The 14,375-nt window shown below is 36.6% G+C and overlaps 1 protein-coding gene across 1 annotated transcript; it reads left to right on the top strand.

Moving 5' to 3' along the window:
* The first annotated feature begins 3,280 nt into the window (after positions 1 to 3,280).
* TMEM217 (transmembrane protein 217) lies at positions 3,281 to 7,798 on the top strand. Its single transcript, XM_029283461.1, has 4 exons — positions 3,281 to 3,424; positions 4,746 to 4,810; positions 5,883 to 5,985; positions 7,205 to 7,798. Exons 1-4 carry the CDS (start codon positions 3,281 to 3,283, stop codon positions 7,796 to 7,798), a joined length of 906 nt encoding a protein of 301 aa, XP_029139294.1.
* The last annotated feature ends 6,577 nt before the right edge of the window (positions 7,799 to 14,375 follow it).

The following is a 14,375-nucleotide window of genomic DNA, read 5'->3' as shown; positions in this document are numbered from 1 at the left end:
ACCACAATTGAGCTCAAAATTTCCATTGCTAAGCAAAACAGTTAAGTGAGTTTGCCCCATTTTATGACTTTTATGACTTTGCTTGCCACAATTGTTAAGTGAATCACTGCAGTCCACATTGTCTTTGCTTGTCAGAAGGTTGCAAAAGGTGATCACATAATCTCAGAACACTACAACCGTCATAAATACATGCCAGTTGCCAAGCATCTGAGGTTTTCCATTGCCTTTTTCTGGGATTTTTTTTTATAATTTCTTAATATAACCTATAACTCTAAAATGTCCGGTAGCCTCCCATTCAAATATTAACAAGGCCTGAATCTGCTTAACCTTTTCAAGATCAGTTATTCAAAATGAAAACCAGCATTTATCAGAGTATCCATATTTGCATCGAGAGTTAGCCAGAGTCTGCTTGATGTCTTAGTCCTACTTCCTGTGACCAGCAGTTTGCAAGAATGGATCAGTGGCTGAAAACTGTTTCATTGAAATGGTAATACAAATAATGTAGCAGTACCCTGCTGATGATTGCAACAACATCTTTATAAAGATTGAAATTATTTCCAATTAGTTTCTTACGTCAGTTATTACCCCCTTAAAAAACCATATGTAAAGTGCCTTGTGTTTGCCTTGTTGTATGACATATGATATTTATTTTAGGTATTGACATGCAACCACAGTTGAGCCCAAAAGACAATTGTTAAGTGAGTTTTGCCCCCTTTTATGGCCTTTCTTGCTACAATTGTTAAATGAATCACTTTAGTTGTTAAATGAATCATTTGGTCATCTAGCAAATCTGGCTTCCCCGATTAACTTTGTTTATGGAGATTCTCAATTTTCCAGGTCATGGTTGTCCCAAAGGTACTTTTCCAAAAGGCAAATGGACTTTCTTGGTTTTTTCTTTGGAACTGTTTCACTTTCTAAAGTACTGAAGAAGCTTCTTGAATGAGAAGCGAAATGTTGTCACAAAAAACCCCAAGAAAGTCCAGCTGCCTTTTGGAAAAGTACTTTTGGAACACCTATTGACTTTGCTTGTTGGAAATCATCTGGGAAGGTTACAAACAGTGCAACTATCATAAATACATGCTAATTGCCAAGTGTCCGAATTTTGATCACCTAACAATGGAGATGCTGCAAGTGGGGACAGATAATCATAAGTCACTTTTTTCAGTGCCATTGTAACTTTGAATGGTCACTAAATGAATGATTATAAGTCAAGGACTATCTGAATAGGGGAAGAAATTTTGCTTAAATGTAATCAGACGTCTGAATGTATACTCTTAAATTTGCCATACTTGCATATTTCCCAAGTTTGATTTCCCATTCTTGGAGATTACTTGATCCAAGTCTCTTAGGATTTAGAGATTTTTTCTCAAGAATGTATTCTTGACCAGCAGGCTAATGCTAAAATTTGCGATAATGGTACAAAGTATATAAAATAATTCAAGTGATAAATAAATAATCCTAGTGTATCCCTTTAAGTTATGAATATCATTAGGTATTCAATACACTGAGTCACTGAGGGTATACATTTGTCTTTCCAATGTTGTAGAGCTAGATCTTATCAGTATAAAGGACATGGATAATATATTTTCATTATCCACTATTCCCTTCCATCTAATAAGTACATAGTTCAAAAGAATGTAAAAGACAAAAATATTAAATATCACAAAGTCATGTTAATATTCCTTATAACTTTCCTAGATCATAACAATCTTAGGATATCACAAAAATGTTTTCAACAAAGTATTATTCCCACTTTATTTATAAAAAACACAGTGATGTACTCATTCCTTTTTTTATACAAATTCAAAAGGTAATAAATTTTAAATACTACTTTTTGTTCAATAGTCTAACATCTATTAACATTTTATATAGTTGTAATACATTTTACCATTGTTTACTGAAAATGGGGGTCTCTAATTCCTTGTTCAACCCAGTCTTTAAAATTTGTATATAAAATTGATTTATTGATCACAGATATTTATAAAAACTAGAGGAGAGAAAGTATCAAAATGCATCAAGAGAAAGATGAGAGAAAGCATCAAGATCTAGGCAAGACGGGCAGCATATAAATTTAATAAATAAACACATTTTCCAGAAATAATATTTTAAATTATATAAATTATATATTTATATATATTATATATAAATTATATAATGGTTGATAGGAGATACATTTAATCTTTTATATTTTCAACCCTAAACAGAGTCCAGGAAGGAGAATATATGATAAGTGAAGCCATCTGAAATTTGAAATAAGTCAAAGGTTATGCATGATAGTACAGTATACAGATAGTCCTCAACTTATGACTGCTTGTTCAGTGACCATTAAAAGTCATAATGGTGCTGAACAACACAGATTTAAAACCAGTCTGCATAGTTGTGGCTGTTGCAGCATTCCCTGGGTCATGTATTGGTAATCTGAGTGCTTGGGTGCTTGCAATTATGACAGCTCAGTGAGCAATGGTCACATGATTGCCATTTGTGATCCTGTCAGTTTCCCAAAAGCAAAGTCACCACCACCATCTCTCACCCAAGGAGGTCGCTGAGGAGCTTGAGATTCCAGAGATCTTGTACTCTTTAACAACCCCCCACAGCCTTGCCAGCCTACTTGTGCATATGAAAAAAACAAGTGAGTTTTATCGTCAATCCAGGGGCCATATCCCAAATCTGGAGTCATTTTATAAACCCTTTGGAAAATCAGAATTTATCTAGCATACATATTGTGTCTGAATTTTATCAAAAGGTTTTTTCTATATCAAATGATAGAACTATAGTTTTGTATTATCTGTCTTTATTCAAATCAATCAGCTCCTCTACAAGCTGCATATTATCCATACTGTCTTCTTTCAACAACTTCTGGTTTTTGGTTGTTTGGTTTGAAGTTTTCACTGGGGAGAGCACTGAGGTTACTCAAATAATTTAGAACCTTACTGTTAGAGGGTATATATTAATCTGCTCAGAGTCTTTTGGGGTTTGGAGCAGTGTATGAACCCAAATAAGTAAATAAAATGTTTCTTAATTTGTTGTGCAAATAAGTAAGTATATAGATAGTCCTTGCTTACCAACCACTTGTCCAGTGACTGTTCAAAGTTACAATGGTGCTAAACAAGGATACTTAAAAGTATCCTTGAAGTTGTGGTCATCATAATGTCCCTGCAGTCAGATTATTGTAATTTGGGCACTTGGCAACTGGCATGCAATTATGAAGTTGCAGCATCCTGTGGGTCACTTGATTGCTATTTGTGACCTTCATTGCTGGCTTCAGATAAGCTGGTGCAGAATGTGGCAGCACAGGCAGTTCTTAGGGACCCTATTGTGGTGCATACTGCAGATCCCATCAGTCAAGGAAGTTCAACTGGTGGGGTCCAGAAAAAGAGCCTTCTTAGCCGTGGCTCCTACTCTTTGGAACACGTCACCCCCTGAGGTGAGATTGGCTCCCAGCCTCCTGATTTTCCATAAGAGCCTTAAAACCTGGTTCTGCCAATGGCTTGGGGTCCCAATGGGGAGTTTCATACTGGAGGTGGTTGACTAGTTAAAAACTAATCCCACCTCCCCCCCCCATGTATCCAGCTCCATGTATCCTCCATGTATCCTTCTCTATCTTGTGTTAATGATTTTACTTTGTCTGCTCTGTCATTTTATATCCAATGATTTTAATGTTTTTAATGTCTATTATGCTGTAAGCCACCCAGAGTAAATAATAATAATAATAATAATAATAATAATAATAACAACAACAACAACAACAACAACAACAACAACAACAACAACAATAATAATATGGGATAGCTGGCAAGAAGTTGTAAGTTTTAGTCACATGATGTCACACTTAATGAGTGTGTGCCAGAACTGATCACATGTTTTTTCACTTTATAACTTTTCTCTTCCTTTACAGAAAAGATCTAAGGATGGTGTTCTGGTTCTATAATCCAGAAGTTAAGTAATCCAAAAAAGGAAATACCTAGGATCTGATAAATAATGATTTTCTGATAACAGAATCAGACTTACCATGGTGAGAATTTTTTTTTTAATTTTGCAAGAAATTAATGAAAGCAGATACACATAAATCAGTAAAAATTCTGGAATGCATAGAGACCATTGGACATCTGAATAAGAATAATCTTAGAATGAGAACCACAGTAAGGGATATTAGTGATTTTGATTCCATTCACATATTTAAAAGCTAGTTTGTTAGATTCAGAGTTGTAATTAACCAAGCCTAGACTGAAAATATAAATATTGCATAGTTTGTTTTAAAAATATGAGTTGTGATGATTTTATCTTTCTTAAAAATGAGAAGAACAAGTGAGAGTCGCAGTGAAGCTTTTATAAGATTTTGATGCAGTTTGCAATTCAGAGTACCTACCCATTGGATATAAAGATAAATATAACAAAGTGTAGATTGAAATTTTATTTTTTGTTGGGCCATACATCCATTTTAAAAAATTTAAAAATTGTTATATGTCTCTCAAGGCAGATTTCTATAAAGTTCTGGGGGGAGATCACTTAGGACAGGGCATCAGATATTTTGGAGTTACATCTCCTATAATTAGTGACTGTCAAACATGGGGATTATTGGATTTTTATAAATTGGAGATTTTCAGATGACTTACATTTGACTTAAGATAAAGTGTCCCAGAGGTTAGCTTGTGATCCTATAAACTATCGTGCCTAGATAGTATGGATTACACCCTTGGTTTTTTCTCTGTAGTTTCTAAATTTGAGGAAATGTGTTTTTATTTCAGGTGATGAAATTTGATGAAACAGCTCTGCTCAAATACAATATCCAAAATATATTTTTATTTGTCCTGTAAGGTTACAAGAATTCTGTTTAGTATTATGTGTATTGAGCAATGCTTAACACTGATTTAGTTAGGATAGCTCTCAGTCTGTATGATCTATTTGTTTACTTCATGAGTCATCAACAAGAGCTTGATATAAACGACTTATACCGGTAGATAGCATAATTCTGGCTAACAGCTAAGTATCAGGAATGAGCAGAAGTATAAACCTTCTATACATTCTTTCTGAGTTGCCAAAAATGTTGAGGGAAGTACCCTTGGAACAGAAAAGAGAAAGTGTCATTACATGTATCTTGCATGACAAAACATATCAGAAATAGTATGCTTCATGTAATTGTGTTTTTTTTTTGTCCTCATGCACTTATGAAATTTGCTGATTGTGGGCAAATGACTTAAATGTATGTGCTGTGCTTGTAGATTTGTATTTAATAATAAATAACTCCCTGTTTTTAGAAGGTTCTGTCTCTACACAATCCCACAAGACATTGCTTCAGGCATCTCAACCGGACTTATCCAGACAAATCCACTCAAACTCTGAGTGGGTCTGAGGGATTCACAGCAGCCCTGCAGAAAATAATGATGATGATGATGATGATGATGATGATGATGATGATGATGATGATGATGATGATGATGATGATGATGATGTTGGAAGGGACCTTGGAGATCATCTAGTCCAATCCCCTGCTCAGGCAGGAAACCCTATACCATTTCAGACAAATGGCTGTCCAGTCTCTTCTTAAACATTTCCAGTGTTAGAGCATTCACCGTTTCTGGAGGCAGGTTGTTCCACTGGTTAATTGTTCTAACTGTCAGGAAGCTTGTCCTTAGTTCTAGGTTGCTTCTCTCCTTGATTAGTTTCCATCCGTTGCTTTTTGTCCTGCCTTCAGGCGCTTTGGAGAATAGCTTGACTCCCTCTTCTTTGTGGCAGCCCCTGAGATATTGGAACACTGCTATCATGTCCCCCCTCATCCTTCTCTTCATTAAACTAGACATACCCAATTCCAGCAACCGTTCCTTATATGCTTTAGCCTCCAGTCCCCTAATCATCTTTGTTGCTCTTCTCTGTACTCTTTCTAGAGTCTCAACATCTGAAGTCCATACCTCCCGGGCTGTTGGACAGCTATCAGCAGGTATAAAACATGGAGAAATAGCAATCATTCACTGCCCTTATTGCCACAATGTAATCCATAATATGGGTTTTTACTTTTGCTTGGGCAGTTTCATCTTCCTAGAGTGGCTCTCCAGACATCTCTCCTTTTGTTTCATCTCTCAAAACTCTTCAAATAAAGTTCACATTGGGATCAACACAGGGGGAGAGACCACACAAGGGCAATCAGGTTGAAACCTGTTCCATTTGCCCATTCCAGGTTGCAGCTAAAGCTTCAGCTCAATTGCCCACCAGATTATTGGGGAAAATCCCAGCCTCCCTCTAGAATCCAGCTGGATTCATCAGTTGGAATGGGCTAATCTAACAGGCCTACCAACAACTACATCATGCAGGAAAGCAGGACCAAAAGGTGGGTAGTGTCAGAATCTCCGGGGACAACTAGTGGAGATTTCTTCCTTCTTTATATCTAGTATGGGCACAATCAGGCAACCTAGACCTTCTCTGACACAACAAAGCGGCAATGATAGTATCAGCCCTTCTGCTACACAAGCCTTCTCCAACATGATGTTGTCCTAGTTTTATTGAAAATGTAATTTCAGTATTCCCAAATATTTCTGGCTGGAAATTCTGGGCATTAAAGTCTCAAATCTAAAGGCATGTGATTGAGAAAACGTGTTTAAATTGTGAAAAAGTAGTGACACATTCTGCTAGAGAGAAGTTCCAAGCACAAGTCTAAAAGCTTGGAAGATGAAACCTCTGGTCCCGATGACCAACCCAGATTGGATCCTACATTATCATAGGATACGTATATTTGCCTTCATTTGTGTGAAAAAATGATATAAGTAAAGATTACAATTTTGAAACCTACAGAAAAATAGTATACTCATATATTCTTCTGAGCCATAACATGATTTGTTTGGTTTTGATAAAAGGTTGTGCAACCCCAGGTGTTTTTAAATCATAATTGTTAGATTTAATATATGGCAACCAATCAATTGTAGCTTATTGGTCATAATTAAAATCTACCTTAGTGTGATTCATCAAATACTTCCCTAGTAGCAGTCTCCAAATAGATTGGATAATATTGGCTACCATACTTGATAGAAATTGTACTGTTGAAAGGCAGCCATTTGGGAAAACATTGAACAGTAGAATGCATATAAAACAAATATGCAACTCACATTTTATCTTTTATTCTAACATATATTTAATTTTTCTCCCTAGATTTCTTTATGTAGCTCTGGTAATTTCCATATTATGTGGAAGTGATCATATTTTCTTTGTTTTTCAGGCAATTATTACTCCACACATAATCTTTCCCTTGTTTGCTGATGGCATCTGTGGCATAACACCGAAAGCAGGATCAGTTGTTGCTGGTGTGTACATGATCTTAATGACCAATATGTATCTTATCTTTGAGTTTCGACACCTAAGCCTTGCATTAGCTGAATTGGCAAGTATTAAAATGAAAGGCTTAATCTGGATTATTCCATTTTGCTATTACATAGCAATAGGTTTGGCTTTTATAACCTATCCTATATGTTTCTATTATTTATATTGTATCTATAAGAGAAAAATTGTAGGTCTTTATGTATACTTTGCTTGGATAATCTTTTATGATACAGCCAACATAGTCATTTTAGTCTTGACTAGCCATATTTCAGAGCTATCCACATTTTCGATCAGTCCTTTAGAATGGTTTGGATTGGCCAGTAGGATTCCTGTGGACTGTTTTTGGCTTTGTTTTGTTATAACATATGTTATGTTGCTTGTTGAAGGAAGACGTGTAGGGAGGATGTCAATGAGGCAAAGGCGGACATCGAGATATATTACTGAACCTCCTAAGTTTAGATTGGGTGCAGCTGCCAAGAGAATTCAGTTGTAGCTCTCAAAATACTGTTCTATGCAGTTATAAACACCTGGCACATCAAAGAATGGACTATTAATATATTTCTGTCTTATCTATCCAATATCTTTCCTTTTCAGAACAACGAAATTAGGGTGATTGTCAGAAACATGGCAGGCCATAATATATACTAAGTTCAGAACCAACATATGTATGTACTAAGTAATGTTTCACATTGTTTTACTTCATTATCTTATTGGGTTAATCTAAATGTCTTTAATAAAAATAAATGTCATAGTTACTATACTTGGGTCTCTGGGCTTGTTTGCATCATTGAGGGAAAGGAATAATAATAATAATAATAATAATAATAATAATAATAATAATAATAATAATAATAATAATAATAATAATAATAATAATAATAATAATAATCATCATCATCATCATCAACCCCCAGTGAGGCACTACCTTGACGTGGTTGTGGGGCTTATGTACTCTGAGGAAGATGAGAGCTATGCCAGAGGTTCAACCATACTGGACAGGTCTCATCAGAGGAGTCAGACAAAGAGTGTCTCTCCCATAAAAAATATGGTGAGACGTAAATTTCAGAAAGCCATACCAGCTCAGATGTCGCCCGGGTTAACAAGGTCCGTGCTAGATGTTGGAGTTCCTGGATATCTGGTGAAAATGAGTTACAGGACTCAGGACTGTTGGCTGAGCAACTAGGGTCAGCAGCTGCAGAACTACTGGAAGAAAAGGTATTTACCCGTCACAAATACACAGTGATTGAAAACAAAGAAATAATGATCTGTTATTACAGATCAAGTCCAACAAGAAGAGGATATCTAAAACAAATGCACCAGTTCTGGAACGAACAACATCCAGAATCAGAAATAACAGAACAGAGACTAGCAGATCAACGCCGATTTATAATACGAAATAAAGTATTCACAGAAACAGAATTGGACGAACTGCAAAGGTTTACCCAGGGCAAAGAAATCAAAGCCTTGCCAGAAGTAATTCAGAATGTAGAGGCAAACCAGGGGGAGTTGGCAGTGAAGGAATCCAGCAGAGATATACAACTGTTCTCATTTGGAAACCAGGCACCTCTTCCTCAGGAAGAACAAAGCCCTCTAACAAAAGAAATAAAAGAATTGAAACAAAGAATAACTGAGCATCTAGAACAGCACAAAAACAACAATAAGGCTGCCTGCATTGAAGCTTGTTCCAAAGAAATAGCTAGCACAAGCATTAAAAGATGCAAATACTGCAATATCAAGTATAAGCACCAATTCACTGCAAGAAACAAACCAACTAATGTACAGCACAGCTGCAGTTATAACTGAATACCTGGGGTGCAAAATCAACAAAGAAGAAAAACAAACAAACAGTGCACCACAAAAATGGAAGGTTAGAGTAGAAAATAAGATCAGCAAGTTAAGATCACATGCAAGCAAGCTAGAACAGATGAAAGAAAAGAAGCTGAAGAACAAGAAGACCAAAGAATATCTAATCAAGAAATATCACTTAGAAACAAGGAAGATCAAGGAAGCACTGGAAATAATAAAGCAGCAAATAACAGCTATAGCCAGGAAAATCAGTAGATACGAAGCTCGAATTGCAAATTATAGGCAGAACCTCCAATTTCAATCCAATCAGAAATGTTTCTACCAATCCATCATTTGAGAAACTGCAATGAATCAGTCAGTACCTGCCAGACTATCTCACCTTCTTTACATAGATGATCTGAAGCTGTATGGCAAAACATCATCTGAAATAGAATCGCTGCTCAACACTGTCCGTATTTATAGTCAAGATATTGCAATGGAGTTTGGCTTGGACAAATGTGCCACACTTGCTCTAAACGAGGAAAAATAGTGAAAACTGAAGGAATCAAGATGCCCCATGAAAATAACATTAAGAGTCTGGATGAAGAAGATTACTACAAATACTTGGGTATCCTTCAAGCTGACAACATCAAGCACACTGAAGTCAAGAAAAAGATTAGAGGTGAATACATCAAGAGAGTGAAGAAGATCTTAAAGTACAAAGTCAATGGAGGAAATATCGTGAAGGCAATCAACACCTGGACAATTCCAGTCATTAGATACACAGTTGGAATAGTGGACTGGACTCAAGCAGAACTAAAAGCAATGGATAGGAAGACCAGAAAAATAATGACAATGAATCATGCCCTTCATCCACGCAGTGACATTGACAGACTCTATCTACCAAGGCAAATAGGTGGACGTGGAATGCTGCAAGTACATCAGATGGTTGAAGAAGAAAAAATGGCTTTGGAAGAGTATCTGAAGGACAATGATGAAGATGCACTAAAATTAGTATATCAGGAAGGCTTACTGACTACTGGAGAGACCAAACTGGCCTACAAGAAAGACCAAATGAAAAGAATAGAGGCATGGGAAAACAAAGCACTACATGGCCAGTACATTAAAAAAAAATAGCTGGGAAAGCAGATAATAACAAGACCTGGCAATGGTTAAAAGCAGGAAAATTGAAGAAAGAGACCGAGGGATTAATTCTGGCTGCACAAGACCAGGCCTTAAGGACAAATGGATACAAAGCCAAAATTGAGAAGACAGCAACAGACAGTAAGTGCCGCCTATGCAAAGAAGCTGAAGAAACAATGGACCACCTGGTAAGCTGCTGTAAGAAGATCGCACAGACTGACTACAAGCAGCGGCATGACAAAGTAGCAACAATGGTGCATTGGAAGATCTACAAGAAATATCATTTGCCTGTAAGCAAGAACTAGTGGGATCATAAAATAGAGAAAGTCATAGAAAATGATAAAGTTAAACTGCTCTGGGACTTCAGAATTCAAACAGACAAGCACCTGAATCATAACACCCCAGACGTAACAATTGTCAATAAGAAAGACAAAAAAGTCTGGATAGTGGACGTGGCAGTGCCTGGAGAGAGCAGAATAGACGAGAAAGAACTGGAGAAGATAACAAAATACAAAGACCTACAAATAGAAATAGAAAGACTGTGGCAAAAGGAAGCAAGGGTAATACCAATAGTAATAGGCGCCTTGGGTGCAATCCCAAAACAACTTGAGCACCACTTAAACACCATTGGCATTGACAAATTCGCCATTAGTCAATTGCAAAAGATGGCCTTACTAGGAACTGCTTCCATCCTGCGACAATATCTGTAATACCATCAAACATCCACATCTACCTATCCCAGGTCCTTGGTGAGGACTCGATAGGTAGACAAAATGCCAAATCCAGTCTGAACATCTGGCTGACTGTGCGATGATCCATAATAATATAATAATAAAAGTTGGAAGGGACCTTGGAGGTCATCTAATCCAACCCCTTGCTCAGGCAGGAAATCCTATACCATTTCAGACAAATGGCTGTCTAGTCTCTTCTTAAAAACTTCCAATGTTGGAGCATTCACAACTTCTGGAGACAGGTTATTCCACTAATTGTTCTGTCAGGAAATTTCTCCTTAGTTCTAGGTTGCTTCTCTCTTTGATTAGTTTCCATCATTGCTTCTTGTCCTGCCTTCAGGTGCTTTGGAGAATACCTTGACTCTCTCTTCTTTGTGGCAACCCCTGAGATATCGGAACACTACTATCATGTCACCCCTAGTCCTTCTCTTCATTAAACTAGACATACCCAATTCCAGCAACTGTTCCCTATATGTTTTAGCCTCCAGTCCCCTAATCATCTTTGTTGCTATTCTCTGTACTCTTTCTAGAGTCTCAACATCTTTTTTACATCCAAAACTGGATGCAGTATTCCAAGTGTGGCCTTACCAAGGCATTGTAAAGTGGTATTAACACTTCACGTGATCTTGATTTTATCTCTCTGTTAATGCAGCCTAGCACTGTATTGGCTTTTTGGGCAGCTGCAGCACACTGCTAGCTCATATTTAAGTGATTGTCCACTAGGTCTTTGAGATTCCTTTCATAGTTACTTCTGTTGAGCCAGGTACCACCTATACTATATCTGGGCATTTTTTTTCTTGCCTAAATGTAAACCTTACTTTTTTCACTACTGAATTTCATTTTGTTAGATAGCACCCAATGTTCAAGTCTGTCAAGATCCTTCTGTATCTTAAGTCTATCTTCTGGACTGTTGGCTATTCCTGCCAGCTTGGTGTTGTCTGCAAATTTGATGAGTTCCCCATCTATCCTCTCATCCAAATTATTGATGAAGATGTTCAAGAGCATTGGGCCCAGAATAGAGCCCTGGGGTACCCTACTACACACTTCTGTCCATGTAGATGCAGTTCCATTGAGGACCATATGCTGAGTATGGCCGGTCAGCCAGCGACGAATCCATCTGGTGGTGATATTGTCTAACCCACATTTTTCTATCTTATCAAGTAGTAGGTTGTGGTCTACTTTATCAAATGCCTTACTGAAGTCCAAGTAAATTATATTCACAGCATTCCTCTGGTCCACTAATTTTGTCACCTGGTCAAAGAATGCAATAAGATTTGTCTGGCATGATCTGTTTTTGACTAACCCATGTTGGCTTTTGGTAATAACTTTGTTTGCCTCTAGGTGTTCGCTGATTCGTTGCTTGATTATCTTTTCCAGAAACTTCCCAGGTATTGAGATCAGGCTGATAGGTCTGTAGTTTCCTGGATCCATTTTTTTCCTTTTTTGAAGATGGGAACTACATCAGCTCTTTTCCATTCTTCTGGTAGTTCCCCAGTGCTCCAGGATCTTTGAAAGATATAGTTCAATGGTTCTGAGATCACATCTGCCAGTTCCTTGAGAACCTTGGGGTGTAATCCATCTGGTCCTGGTGATTTGAACTCGTCTAGGGTGGACAGGTGCTCACTTACCATTTTCTTGCCTATCTTAACTTGTGTTTCTAATCTGTTTTTTACGGTACTGTTTTTGATAGGTTGGACTGTTTTTGCCCTTTGTGTAAAGATGGATGCAAAAACCGAGTTAAATAGTTCTGTTTTCTCCCTGCTGCTTGTCACCTTCTTGCCATTTTCTCCATTAATGGAGAAATCATTTCCTTAACTTTTTTTTGTTTCTTACATGTTGAAAGAAGCTTTTTCAACATGTAAGAAACAAGAAAAAGGTTAAGGAAATGATTGGTGCATTAGTTAATTAGGGCAGGATCACTATTCTGTTTCCAGTCTATAATCATACTAGAGATATCTCTGAAAAATCAGGAGGAGAGATTTTGGTGGAGGAAAAAACCTTTTATAACATGTGAAGCATTTTGATGTACACATATACAGGTAGTCCTCGATTTACAACAGTTCATTTAGTGACCGTTCAAAGTTACAGCAGCACTGTAAAAAGTGACTTACGACCGTTTTTCACATCATAAATGTGATCATAAGTCAAGGACTTATATTAAACACACAGAGGGAATATTTTATTGCTGAATGCTTAATTTAGATCAGGGGTAGTCAACTTTGGCTCTTTTATGACTCGTGGACTTCAACTCCCAGAATTCCTGAGCCAGGAATTCTGGGAATTGAAGTCCACGAGTCATAAAAGAGCCAAGGCTGACTACCCCTGATTTAGGTCAACTAATTTGCTTTTTTTATATCAAACCCACATAGTCTTATGTTTTTGTAATAAATACAATACATGGGTTATTTACAGAAGAAATGTAAATAGTAGGATTAGGTAAGTAATCCTTTGGAATCATTTCCTAACAATTGTTTTTTTTCCCTTTGTCAGGATGTACTGTAAAAAAAAAGTTATGTGGTAAATACAATTTAAAGTACTGTTGGGCAACCCTTGGCTTCCTATATTTTTTGAACTTCAATTCTCAATATGGACAGAGTACAGGAAGGAAGGGCAAAACATATTTCCCTCAAAATAATTAGTTTTTCTATAAAATACTTTTCTATAAAAATACTTTTCCTGTTTCTGAATTAATGATTTTCAGCGGACAAAGAAATGGGAATCCATGCAGAATTTTGAAAGTGCAATGTGGCTTTATGCTAGGTAGATAGTACAGTATATGGAACAGGTTTTGCACTTCAGTAGATCCTTGAGAAAAGTATGAATGTGACAAAAATAATGGTTATTGTACATTTATTGATTTAGAAAAGCATATAGTTTTAATTATAAAATGATTTATGTTAGTATCAAATTGGAGTTTGATTGCCAAATGTAGTAAGGGCAAATGTGGTAAAGGCAGTATGAACATATGTGAGGAGAAATGGAGTATGTAGCAAGTAAGATAAGAACTGTCTTGAACTAATAAGTGAGTCTTCCTTCTCCCTAGAGTGACTTATCTAGTGCCCTCCACTTCAAAAAGAAGCTGGCCCCCTTAAAAAGTTCCACTAAAATGTCCTGTGGTTGACAAAATAATAATAATAATAATAATAATAATAATAATAATAATAATAATAATAATAATAATAATAATAATAATAATAATAATAATAATAATAATAATGATGATGATGAGAGAACTAGTTAATGCTTCCTACAAGTGGGCAGTAGGTGGTGCAATTTGCCTGCAAGCAAGAACTGGTAGAGAAATTCATAGAAAATAAAGAAGCTAAATTGTTCTGGGACTTTAGAATTCAAACAGACAGGTACCTGCCGCATAACACCCAGACTTAACAATTATTGATAAGAAAGGCAAAA

Source organism: Protobothrops mucrosquamatus, unplaced genomic scaffold (genome assembly GCF_001527695.2).
Source record: "Protobothrops mucrosquamatus isolate PMUCROS unplaced genomic scaffold, P.Mucros_1.0 scaffold100, whole genome shotgun sequence".
Taxonomy (NCBI): domain Eukaryota; kingdom Metazoa; phylum Chordata; class Lepidosauria; order Squamata; family Viperidae; genus Protobothrops; species Protobothrops mucrosquamatus.
This window is presented reverse-complemented; position numbering and strand designations above follow the sequence as displayed.